The sequence below is a fragment of the Trachinotus anak genome, unplaced genomic scaffold (genome assembly GCF_046630095.1).
Source record: "Trachinotus anak isolate AG129_WGS33_773 ecotype Australia unplaced genomic scaffold, CSIRO_AGI_Tana_v1 ptg000010l, whole genome shotgun sequence".
NCBI classification, from domain to species: domain Eukaryota; kingdom Metazoa; phylum Chordata; class Actinopteri; order Carangiformes; family Carangidae; genus Trachinotus; species Trachinotus anak.
In genome coordinates, this window is record NW_027273861.1 from 20,316,049 (window position 1) to 20,328,148 (window position 12,100).

Here is a 12,100-nt window from a genome sequence, read left to right on the forward strand (position 1 = left end):
GTGTGTGTTGATGAGGGGGATTTATTGGGGGAGTAGTGGGTTTCCCTTCAGGAAACTGCAGATTTATCCCAGCAGCAGTGAGGCCCTCCTGTGTGTGTGTGTGTGTGTGTGTGTGTTTGTGTGTGTGTGTTCTTGTATTATTTTTTTGTGTGTCTGTTGGGCCTGAATGTCCTCATGAGGATAATGACATGGAAGAAATCTTTTCCTCGCCTCTGCAGACGATTAAGTTGAGGATTATGAGTTGGCCTTAGGTTCAAGATGAACTGGGTTAAATGTTGTGAAAATGGATGTTTGCTTTGAGATGATGTTTCTTGTTCCAGAAAGCAATATATAAGTTGAGGTTCAAAGTTCATTCTTGACCTTGGAAATATGGTCAAAATTGGCCTTTTTGAGAACACCACATGATCTTAATCAGTATATAGTTGTCAGTAAATCGTATTCAGTGTTAAATGTTGGCTGAAAAGCTGCGATCCAAACTTCATTCTTGACCTTGGAAATCGAAAGCAATCTCAACTTGAGTTAGGACATTGACGCTGATTTGATTTTGACTCACAAAGTCCAGAATCTATTTTTCTTTTCCGTTCGATTCTTGTTGATTCACTTGCACCAGTGTTGCTTAAAGCGCCTCTCAGAATTGATGCTGGGATTTAAATTTCTTTTACCTTCAACAAGTGAGCAGCATGTTTGTTTCCTTGACACACTATTTGTCAAGTCATCTGTGAAGCACTTTGAACTGCACTAACCTGTATGAAAAGTGCTGTACATATAAAGTTTGATTGATTGATTGATGCAAACTTGTTTAAAGTTCACATTATGGACTAAAATTGTAAACACATCTCTTGGTTGTAAAACTGTGGACCAAAGATTTATTTTCTCTGACAAATGTGAAATGACTAAAACATGATACATTTATATTTTTAGGTCTACATGTGCAAAACAGTTGAGCAAGAATAATAATAAAAAAAAAAAAAAAGCTGCACCACTTACAAGGTTGTCAAGCATTTAAAAAAAATACTGTCCCATACAGATAGACACGGACTGTCAGTGCCAGTACAGACATCCAGGTTAATAATCACTTTGAGCACAGACAGGACAGAAACGGGAAGTCTGCTCTCTAAGTCATCTGCACTGAGATCTGCAGACAGCTGCTAGCTGACCCACACACTGTTCTTATTTTCTTTTGGATCCAGCCTTCACGTGATATGATCAAAAGCAGCAATAGCTACTAAATGGCCCTTCAGTCAGTTTTTTGTCTCTAATTTATTGGGAACAAATAACTTCACTATTATAGAAATTGAACATGGTTATCATCAGTAAATTGCTTAGGGCTACGACTTAACTTTTTTTAGTTATTGATCCACTTGTTGAGTAGATTTCATTAAAGACATTAAAGATATGCTGAATTAGCCACGAGCAGGTCCTGACTGCAATGTACCAGTTGATGTACTGATAGTAATCACTGAATTCCTTTGATAGTGAAGAAAACTTGAAGTTCTGGCGTTATAAGGAATGTCTTTATTCTGTGGTCTTAAGTGCTAAAGTCGAAGGCAACTGGACTTCAGCCTACCGTGACCTGGATGACTGAGAACCTACACAGATGTTTTAATTCTGCAGATTTTTGGATGATTATTCACAATTATTCAAGATATCAAGGTTAAGTCATGCTGAATCTAAAAATGTGACTCATAAGACAGAAAGCAGTCATATCTATTGTCAAAATTGCATTGACTGACTGTCCAATAAGATTTAAAAGATTAAAATAAGAATGACGGTAAAAGTTGGTGAGATGCCTGGGAAATAAAACAGTGAAGGTCCTCACAAGTATGATAATCCACGTCTGTATGTGTGTATGGTATGCACACACGAGAAGAGGCCTGTGTTTGTGGTTTGTATGTCGTTTCTGTGTGTCTGTGTGTGTCCAGATTTCTGAATGGGGTTTTTCTCATGTAAAGCAGTCAGATAGTGAAAGTTGCTGTCAGTGAGAGAGGATGTTGGCTTTCACTCCCTCCCCTCCCTGTCAGTCAGATTGTGTCTCTCTCTGTCTCTCTCCCTGTCTCTCTCTCTGGCTTCCCTCCTCGGGAAAAGGGTGGCGTTGGGGATGAGGTCACCGTTTAAAAACATGGCCCCGAGCCTCAAACCAGCACAACATTTCCTCCTCCATGAAGTGGACTGAGCGCAGGACGTCCCAATGTTCTCCTTTTCATTAATAGCACATCCATGAGTCTGCTCTGGAGCGACACAGTGCTCGTCACATGTTCCTACTGAACCCAAAGGGAAAAACCGTATCAATAACAAATTGTTCTGTATATGATATTTGTAGGAGACACTTTGAGTCACTGAAGTACTAATCCATCTAAGTTATCTTTATAGAAATAAATGTGTGTGTTGATCCTAAATCTGTATCTCATTACTAAAGCAGTTAGAATACACTAATGAAACCTATTAAGGATCATTCTGGTTCACTACAATATGAGCCTTATTTTTATAATTTTGACCATAATTTCTAATAATAATAATAATAATTATTATTATAATGTACTCACCAATGGGGTGATTCTGCTGCACTTTCTGAACTTTCCCAGGGAACTATGAAAATTTCCAGGCACTAAACACCTGTTTGAACTGGAAATCAAGGACTAAATTAGGTTCATGTATGATATCATGTGCTCTGTGTGTAGTACTTTCCAAAGGTTCATGAACAAGAGGGCGGTTGTGAGAACTAAAGGGTGAATGAGAAATCAAAGGTAGTGAGCGAGAAAAATCAAATTTTATTCATTAGTAGCTTCGTGGAGTTTTCGGTCTCGTTTTCATTCATCCAACTCAAACATAAGAGTCACACAACCACAAATAGAAAAAGCAACAGGATGAGTCTGTCACTGTTTCCTTACAGCATTGCACGACTACACTAGTATAAAATAACACTGGAATTACGCTTAAACCAATGAAAATCCACATGGAGCTGTTTTGGATCATAAGGGATAAACTATGATATGTGGTCATCATAGTTGCATTTTAGTTCCACCATATTTTCTGCTTTTGGTGTTTGACAATATCGGCAGAACTTGAGGACTATTGTGCGACCGCAGTCCCTGTGAGGTGCTTGTAATGTACTGAAATGTGACCGTGGTGTTGGGTGTGAGCCGCTGCAGTTACGACAGTCATGTTGCATTAAAGCTGAATCAAGAATGTCATGTGAACTCGGTTTGTTGCCATGGATACACAGACGTCTACAGCTGTTGAGTCAATCTGAAGAACGGTGACAGTTCATCTGTTCACAATAGAACCCAGTTCGATGTTTACTCAATCAAAATGGTACGCCCAAAATCAGTTCACTGAAGTTTGTGGCTGTAAACATCGTCTTTGTCTGACTGTGAGATCATGTGACTGTGTGTGTGTGTGTGTACTTGCTACATAGTAAGGACCAAAAAAAGTATTTTACTAACAGAGTGAGGACATTTTGGGAAAGTGAGGACATTTTGGCTGGTCCTCACTTTTTGAGACACCTTCAAACCACATGTTGAGGGTTAAGACTTGGTTTTAGAGTTATGGTTAGAATTAGGTTTAGGTTAAGGTCAGGGTCACGGTTAGGGTTAGGCACTCAGGTGTGATGGTTAAGGTTAGGGTCAGGGTCTAGGGAATGCATTATGTCAATGAGTGTCCTCACAAAGATAGAAGAAGTATGTGTGTGTGTGTGTGTGTGGACTCATCTGCATTTTTGTGCTTGTATGAATATATGCGCCTATATGTTTGCGTTAATGCATATTTTACAAGTTTTTACTCGTGTGTTTTTGTCACAGTGTGTGTGGGTGTGTGTGCACACTTGTGAATGTGTTTATGGGTACTATAATTTTGCTTTTGGCTTGTGTGAATGTCATTGAGTCTTGGCACTCAGTAGAGAGAGAGAGAGAGAGAGAGAGAGAGAGAGAGACTCTCAGCTGGTCAGGACTTGGGGTGTAGAGAGAAGGAATGCAGCTTCTCACTGCAGTCTGTAATTTGGTGCCTGTCATCAAATCAGAGAGAAAAACAGCAACACTTGAGAGGAGCTGAGGGTGTGTGTGTGTGTGTGTGTGTGTGTGTTGGTGGTGGGTGAGAGGAGAAATGAGAGTCATGTGAGGAGAGCACAGTAGAGACAAGATGAGATCTGGAGGGGAACTGATCAGGGGAAAGGAAAAAGTGAATGTGAAGAACATTAAGAATGAAACAACTGAGAGAAGGAAGATGGTGGCAGGAGAAGCAGAGCTGAGTGGTGGGATTGTGCTTTTAATTACCGTCGGTTTAGCAATCTAATTAACTCTGCAACACAGTGTTATTCAGTTTTCTGAATAATGCTCTGCAGAAGTAAATACTTCTCAGCATTTTATAAATGACTTCTTGTGAAACGCTGCAGTTCCACTCCCTGTGCCTCTTGCAGCTGCCATCGTGTTGCTTACTTTTAGGAGCAGTGCCAAAATCTTGTTGCAGAGACGGCAGGAAAATGGACAACGACGGAAACAAAAGCTGAACCTGTGTCAATGGGCTTAAGGCCTACAATAGTCAGTCGCCCACTTCAACATTGGGACAGGTTTTGCTTGGTGTAATTATTCCTGGTTTTCATACTGACCATGAAGAGATCCCTTCCCAAGTCCTTGTTTTGGGTTAAAATGTATTCTAAAGTTTATCTGAAGTGAACATGACGCTTCAGTGCGTCTGAGTTACTCAAGTCAAAAGAAACGGGCTTTTTAGAGTAAAATTTTACCCCGTTCAGCCGCAGTGGAAGGATGGTGACAAAAAGAGGGAACCTGTAGTTAAAAGGTTGTAACTGTGGAAGATAACTCAGCCTGCTGAAATCTCATCTAAGCTTCAGATAAACTTTTAAATGCGTTTTTACACCAATGTATGAATGATTTCATCAAGCAAAACCTGTTCCAAATAACCATTTTGGACCTTTCCTATTGTTTTACTACAGACTTGTGAACCTGTGAAAAGTTATGGGTTGTTCAATTCTTGCATTGGAAAAGGCCTTAAAACCTGGAAGTAGTATGAGTATGGTTTCATACTTGTTACACGATCTGATCTCGGTAAAACTGCCTGAGCAGATGCCTACGCACAGTCATATTTGTTGATGCGTGGAAAACATGCCGCCCTGTGTTTTTGTGCACCAGGAATGATGATGTCACACCAAAACTGGCCCAGGAACACAAGTGCTCTTTGTTTTATGTTTAAAGACACATACTTTGTTGTCACTGATACAAACCATAGCTCTGCTCTAATGGAACCATATCCAGAGCTGTGCTTCAAACAAGACACTTTGGATATTATACTGTGGGTCTCCTTCCAGCTTTGAGGAAGAAAGAAATTGCAAAGTTTTGACACAAACTTCAACTGGATTTTGGCAGAAACATCAGAGTGATTGTTGCTAACTGTTGTTATAGGACTGATAAGGAGGTAAAGTTACAGAAACTTGAGTCAGACTTGTTTCAACTCTTTAAATTATCCAACCCGGCAGGATTACATGTTACTAAAACTCCCCAATAAACAAACTACCAGTGAATCATGTGGCATGTTTATACCCTCTGGTTAGCTTGTTTTTTAATCCTAAACAAAACCAGTACATAAACTCTCAGTACAGTAAACTACTTCTCTCTGGTTTGGACTGAGGTGAGGTCACATATTTAAAAAACCTTTTGGCATTTGTGAAACTAGAGTGTGAGTGGTTGGGACTCTGCAGCATCATGTTCACTGTGGTCTGACCTGAGAGCAGCAGCTGTCAGACCCACTGAGCAGAAACAGAGCAGCCAGCGACTGATAAGATACAGAGAGGACACATTTCTTTAGGTCGTGAGGATTCTTCATGTTTTCTTCCCATTGCATATTTTAATTAATCCATTGTCTGTAATAGCCCATAATATAATAAGCACTGATCAGTCCTCTGTTTATCTGGATGTTTGTGGTCTTTTCTTTGACAATGAAGCGTCTGTTGGCTGCAGTCTGAGCTGACAGATGATCTGTGTGTGTCAGGTGTGTGTGTGTGTGTGTGTGTGTGTGTGTGTGTGTTTATGGGTTATCAGTAGTCAGTCAGTCGGAAGGACGACCAGCGTGTTGCAGCAGCATGTGTTACTGTAGGAATGTGCCTGAGGCTGCTGGAAACCACATCTGTGTGTGTTTGAAAGAAAATGAATGATTGCATGTATCTGAGGTTTTGTGTGTGTGTATGTGGGGGGGGGTGCAGGTTTGTCTGAGGGTGTATGTTTTCACATTTCAAACACAGACCGTGATTGTGTTGCACGATCTTTAAGTAGAAACTGAGATTTGTCCGGTCATTTTCTTTGGAAACCCACACACCTGTGATAGTGGCGTGTGTGGTGGTGCAGGTGGGTGTTCACCCTGTCACAGTTTACACTCGTGTCCTGTTGTCAGGGCTTTTCCATACGTGCTCCCTCAGCTGGCAGATCCTGGCTCATTCAAAATCCCTCCGACGCTTGTAACATAAATTGCAAAAATCCAGAGCCTTTCCCAACACCTTGTCATGTGGCTCGCTTCATATTGTTGTTTATTCAGTATTTGCTTTTTAGCAGTTTTAACAGAAGCCCCAGATGTTCGCAGGTAGAGGAGAAGAGAGCGTTGGCGAGTTTAAGCTCACTAAGCTACAATGATTTGAGTACCTGCACTGCAGCAGCTGTCGTTTTTTTTCTGTGCTCGCAAAGCAATCATTTTTCTAACTTTGTTAAAGTCATGTAGATTTCAGTTTCTAATAACAACTTCTGAAGTGGATGCAGATTTATCCCCCACATCAGGAACATGCTTCATTTTTCCATAAAGACTGATGAAAGAAATGCTGAATGATCGATTACAGATTTACTGAAAAGATCGTCTGTTGTGCTTGAGCTGGCAAGACTAAAGCTGTAAGATCAAAGGTGCAAATCAAATAACACAAAAGGCTTCTTAATAAACTTCAAATTCGCTCTACACATAGGTGACAAATTTACATACATATTTACCACCACAGGTCTCCAGTACAGCTTCAGGGCTCCTTGACAAAGAAGTGTGTGACACTCTGCTGGAGCCATGAACAGATATTCTGTCAGTTAGTGTTTTGATGGTGGCGGTGAAGAGCGCCGTCTAACGTGTTTAACTGGGTTGAGATCTGGTGACTGTGGAGGAGATATCATGTGATTCTCATCATTTTCTTATTCAAACCATTTAGTGACCTCTCATTCTCTGTATGGAAGCATTTGGATTTATGATTATTTACTTAAGTTTTCCTTAAGTTCTTATTTTTTACCAAATAATGTGGTGTGTATGTGTGTGTGTGTGTGTGTATGTTGTGAAGGCATTGTGTTTTCGGACTGGTATGATGATCTCTGTCTCTCTCCCTCACAGGGCTGTGTGGAGCAGGGTGGAGGCAACCAGCCTGAACTCCAGCTGCATGAACTGTTCACTGAGCGGCTGAGAGAGGTACACTTCAACTTTGACACCCTTCAACTTCAAGACTGCTTTGTTTGGCTTTTTCAGCTTTATTATTATTTTTTGTAATTGTAATAGTCTGTCACTTATGTTGTCATTATGTTGTGTGTGGCGCATTTTTGTAAACACAATAACTCAAAAGCAAAGCAGAGTAGAAACCTCCTTCTTACACCACAGGTTCCCCATATGTAGTAGATTATTTGATTAGATTTTAGTGCATGTATTTAAATATTAATGAAGTAGAAGAGACTTTTTTCTGTTAGCATTCTTGACATAAGTGCCGAAATCGAAGAATGCCGAGCACCCACGTGGGGGTGCATGCAGTCAGGGCCAAATTTACGTTGATATGACAGAAAACTCCAGGTTTCTGCTAGGTTAGATCAGCTGTTGAGACTAAGCTGCGGTGGTTGTTTCACCGTCAGTCCCCAGCCCCTAACTTTAACCACCACTCACAGAGAGCCCATCTGATCCAATCTAGCACTTACCACCTGCTCAATTCCTACGCTGCTGAAATGAATGAATTTGACTTTTCCAAATCATGCATGCTGTGGGTTTTGCAGGTTTATATTGGGTGTGGTGGTGGGTCATTCAACTGTTTAGAGCAAATTGGTGCCTATGATTCTTGATGACAAACTACTAGCTGAACAGTTATGTAATAAGTATTCACTTCAGGCAAACTTTTCCATATTCCGTCAGGAACACTTGCTTACTGGTAGCTCTTTCCTGCTGCACAGGAAGCATTTAATATTTCCTGTTTGGATCAAACAGGAGAAGAACCAGGTGCAGTGATAGCTACTGTGTCTACACTGACAAAGAAAAGCCCTAAATTTTAATTTGTAAAGTTTGAGCGGATTGTTTGTCTCTTAAAGGTAACCAAAAACTGACATCTTATTTTTATAAATCAGTTCCTTGTTGTAGCTGTAAATTTCACATTTTAATTTGTAAAGTTGTCACATTGACTTACACTTGAAAAGCGCTTCATAACTTGTAATATTTTGCATAGAGATGTTTTACAATCTATTCCATTCTGTTAGAGCTTCTCTGCCACGTCCCCCCAGTTTAGTTTTTTAGCATTTTGGACATCTGAATAAATAGATATTATGCCTTGAGGAAATAACTGATTTCCCAGTGAAGCAGTGTTTGTCGGGTTTTAGTGGTCTTGTGGTGAGGACAATCCTGTGGTTTTCCAGTACAGCTGGATGGTGTGATGCTGTTGTTAATGGAGCAGCAGTCTTGAGGTTTTTGTACAATGTTCAGCTCTTTGTCGTTGACTTTGTTTTGAGGTGTTTCTCGAGTGCTATCTTCGCTGTGTGGCAGAAGTTTACAGAACACACACACACACACACACACACACACACACACACACACACACACACACACACACACACACACACACACAGAGGTATGGATGATGTCAGGCTCAATGTCCTTCAACACCTCTGAAGAGGGAAAAGCAAACAAAACCTCTTTATCTCTGAAAGAAGGGAATTTCACCCTCTTTTGAATTCAGTCACAGGCTGTCACATGTGCTACGAGGCCGTAAGAAAACACATAAACCTCTTCAGGCCTGTCTGTACTTTGTTGCAAGTTTACAACACCTATAAAGACGCATCTATGTCCGCCATTAAAGTGAGAGCATGGGGCCACTTGGGTTGTTTAAAAGTCATGTTTTTTTATGTTGTTTGTTATGTTAAAGCTGCCTCCTATTAAAAAAACAAGTTGATGGAGCACATGATGTTGATGCTAACAGAAAAATGATGATAGAAAATCCAAACTCATTGTGACACTTCTTGTCAGTCAGAAAATAACAACTGATAGACTTCCTGCAATGTTTTCACCAAACTACTGTGTAGTGTTATGGAAATTACATACTTATCCAATTGTGTTCATGTTACTGTGTGTTTTCCTTAGCTAGGTGTTGATTTGAAGCTGTGTGTGTGCTGAAAGGTCCCAGTCCTGAAAAATGACCCAGTCGGTGCAAGTTAACCCAAAGCTGCCTGGTAAGAAACTACATGAAGATGCCATTGTTTTTGTATGTCCACCTCAATTTCTTTTGCCACTGTGAACATGTAAATATTTTTGGTAATCATTGTGATGAGGTTTCAGTGTTGCATTGTGAAGTAATTTTTCACTTTACTGTTGTAATAAATTAAATAATCTATTCTTAACTGCCAGTATCAGGTTTGTGGAGTTCACCACCTTGAGACAGTTCAGATGGCATCAGCTGTACTGTAAACACCACAGATCACACACAAATACATTTTAATACTTGACAAGTTTTTATCCTGGTTTATATAAAAACCTGAGAACTGTTATCTCTTTTGTGAAGCAGTAAAGTTTGGTGCAATAATTCTGTTTCTGCATTATTGATTAAAAGTTTCTAACCATAATTTGTGTTATGGAGCAATGTACTGTACATGCAAGTGCTATTCCACTAAATGACGGTTAGTGATGGCAATGTGCAAAGAAATGTAGCAATGTACCAATAAAGTCATGATAGATGACGAAGTTAGGAAACATGGATGTAAACTATGCAGTAGTCAAAATATTGGCATTGCAAGTGTTATGAGATCATAATTTTTGTTAGCCCTTAAGGATATACACTTTGCTTTTCTTGGCAATAAACAATGAATGTAAACACAATTTTTATTTGTTTATGAGGAAACAGGGCATTTTTGAAAACCACCAAATTACGTGTCCTTTTCCCTTCAGATCTGGGCTCTCCATTTATCTACTCCAGTCAGGAGGAGGCTGACCAGTCTGGTTCCTACTCGGTGCAGACTCCATATGGTTTCCAGCTGGATCTGGACTTCCTCAAATATGTAGAAGAAATAGAGAGTGGGCACAATCTCCGCCGAGCGCCCGTTGGCTCCCGCCGCACTGGCCGAGGGGTCAAACTCTCCCAGAGGAGTCCGAGTGTGGGCGGACGTACCAGTGGCTGGACATCCACAGAGTCTCTCTCATCCCCAGCCAGTGAGGATGGCAGAGCTCCTCCACCGCCGCCACCACGCAACCGCCTTGGGTCAGCACCATGTGAGGGACTCTCTCTTTCTCCTGTCACCCTCCTCAATGTTCCTCCGCCATCTGCTGGAGCCAAAGTGCCACCCCCTCCACCCCAGCGCAATCCCAGAGTTGAGCGGACTCTCCTGGAAACCAGCCGGCGGCTACAGCAGGAACAAACCCACCAGCACCAGAATGGCGGGCGCTTCCAGCTCGCAGATCCTCCCAAAATGCTCTTGCCCTCCCAATCCACTCAGCCTCTGCAGAGTAGCTGGACTAAACCCAGTCCTCAGACCTCTGGGCGCAGCACTCCAGCTGCTGGCACTGCAGTGACTCCAATCCCTCCCAGCCAGCTGCAGACAGTTAGAGAGCAGATGGCCACGGCCTTGAAGCAGCTGAAGGAGATGGAAGAAAGGGTAAAGGGTGTTCCTGCACTTGAGAAAGAGGTCGCCAAGCTTCGTGCAGAGAAAGACATGCTCCTGTTGGCCCTGCAGGAGAAGAACGTGACCACAGAGGTGGCCCAGCAGAAGCAACAGTCTACAGAGTCGTCTACCCAAACCACAGAGACCCTTCAAACCCAAACTGACCACCATGTCCACAGTCGACTGACTTCACCAACCTCACCGGGTCACAAAGGTATTGGAAAATCTGGTGAGCTGAAGAGACTGACAGAGAAATTTGAGGGGCAGGGAGAGAAAAGTCCAGCTCCTTCATCAAAAGTTTTAGTAAAAGCTCCAGAGAAAGTTTCAGTTGTTGAGAAGAAATCAGTGGCTGTTGGGGACGAAATGCCAATGGACTCTGTTGTTTTCTACTACAGCCAGGGTGTGAAAGATGCTTCTGAGGGCACCAAGGTGAATGTTTGTGAGAAAGGCACAGGAACAGAGGCCCCTCTGATTCATGAGGAGGGGGTACAAGCCAGTGTGGAGACAGAGGAGGCTGAAGTTTGGGTCATGGAGTCACTGCTTGGACTGACCAGCGAGGCACAGCGGGAGATTGACACCTTACAGGACACCATTAAATTCCAGCAGGAGACTATTGTGGCTCTAGAGGATCAGCTGAGTGTGGCCGACAAAGACCTGGGGACGCTTAGAGCCCAGATGGAAGAGAAAACCTCTAAAGTCACATTTGAGAAGGGGGTTCTTGCAAAACCAGACACAGCAAATGCCCAGGTAGAGACACTGACCTCTGTGTTAAAGCATGCTGCAGTTTTGTGCCGCCCAGAGGTGACTGATGTATGTGTAGGTGAGACTTTAACAGCAGATCAGACCGAACAGGGCACCCAGACTGATGCTTTACAGAAACCAGCAGAGCCTGCTCCTGTTGTACTGGTCAGCATTGGGTGTCAATGGGAGAGCTTGTTTGAGGAAAAGACTGAGGAGCAGAAAGTTACAGTGCTAAAGAAGAGACAGTTGACCATCGCTGACTACAAGGTTTCTCCAGAAGAAGAGGTAGTCGGCACATCTGAGAAGAAAGAGGGAGACCAAGGACAGAAGAATTCACTCAGCAACACCAAGACAGGTGAGAACCAGAGGATTTGCCTTTATTGTTCAGTTAAACATACTTATCGTGTGTTTGCTTCGAATGTTATTTTTTCCCACAAAATACATCAAATGTAGAATTATTTATCATTGTTGCAAAAACAAAATGATGCATCATT

The 12,100-nt window shown here is 41.9% G+C and overlaps 1 protein-coding gene across 2 annotated transcripts in view; it reads left to right on the forward strand.

Moving 5' to 3' along the window:
• The window catches only part of kank3 (KN motif and ankyrin repeat domains 3), a 33,551-nt gene that overhangs the window by 11,961 nt on the left and 9,490 nt on the right, over positions 1 to 12,100 (forward strand). Inside the window, exons 2-4 of one of the 2 annotated variants that reach the window (XM_071486045.1) lie at positions 7,360 to 7,434; positions 9,355 to 9,443; positions 10,156 to 11,961. In XM_071486045.1, the coding sequence (XP_071342146.1) occupies positions 9,407 to 9,443; positions 10,156 to 11,961 (1,843 nt within the window). In that variant the 5' untranslated portion in view covers positions 7,360 to 7,434; positions 9,355 to 9,406. The remainder of the gene's footprint in view (positions 1 to 7,359; positions 7,435 to 9,354; positions 9,444 to 10,155; positions 11,962 to 12,100) is intronic. The other variant, XM_071486046.1, reaches the window with a different exon arrangement.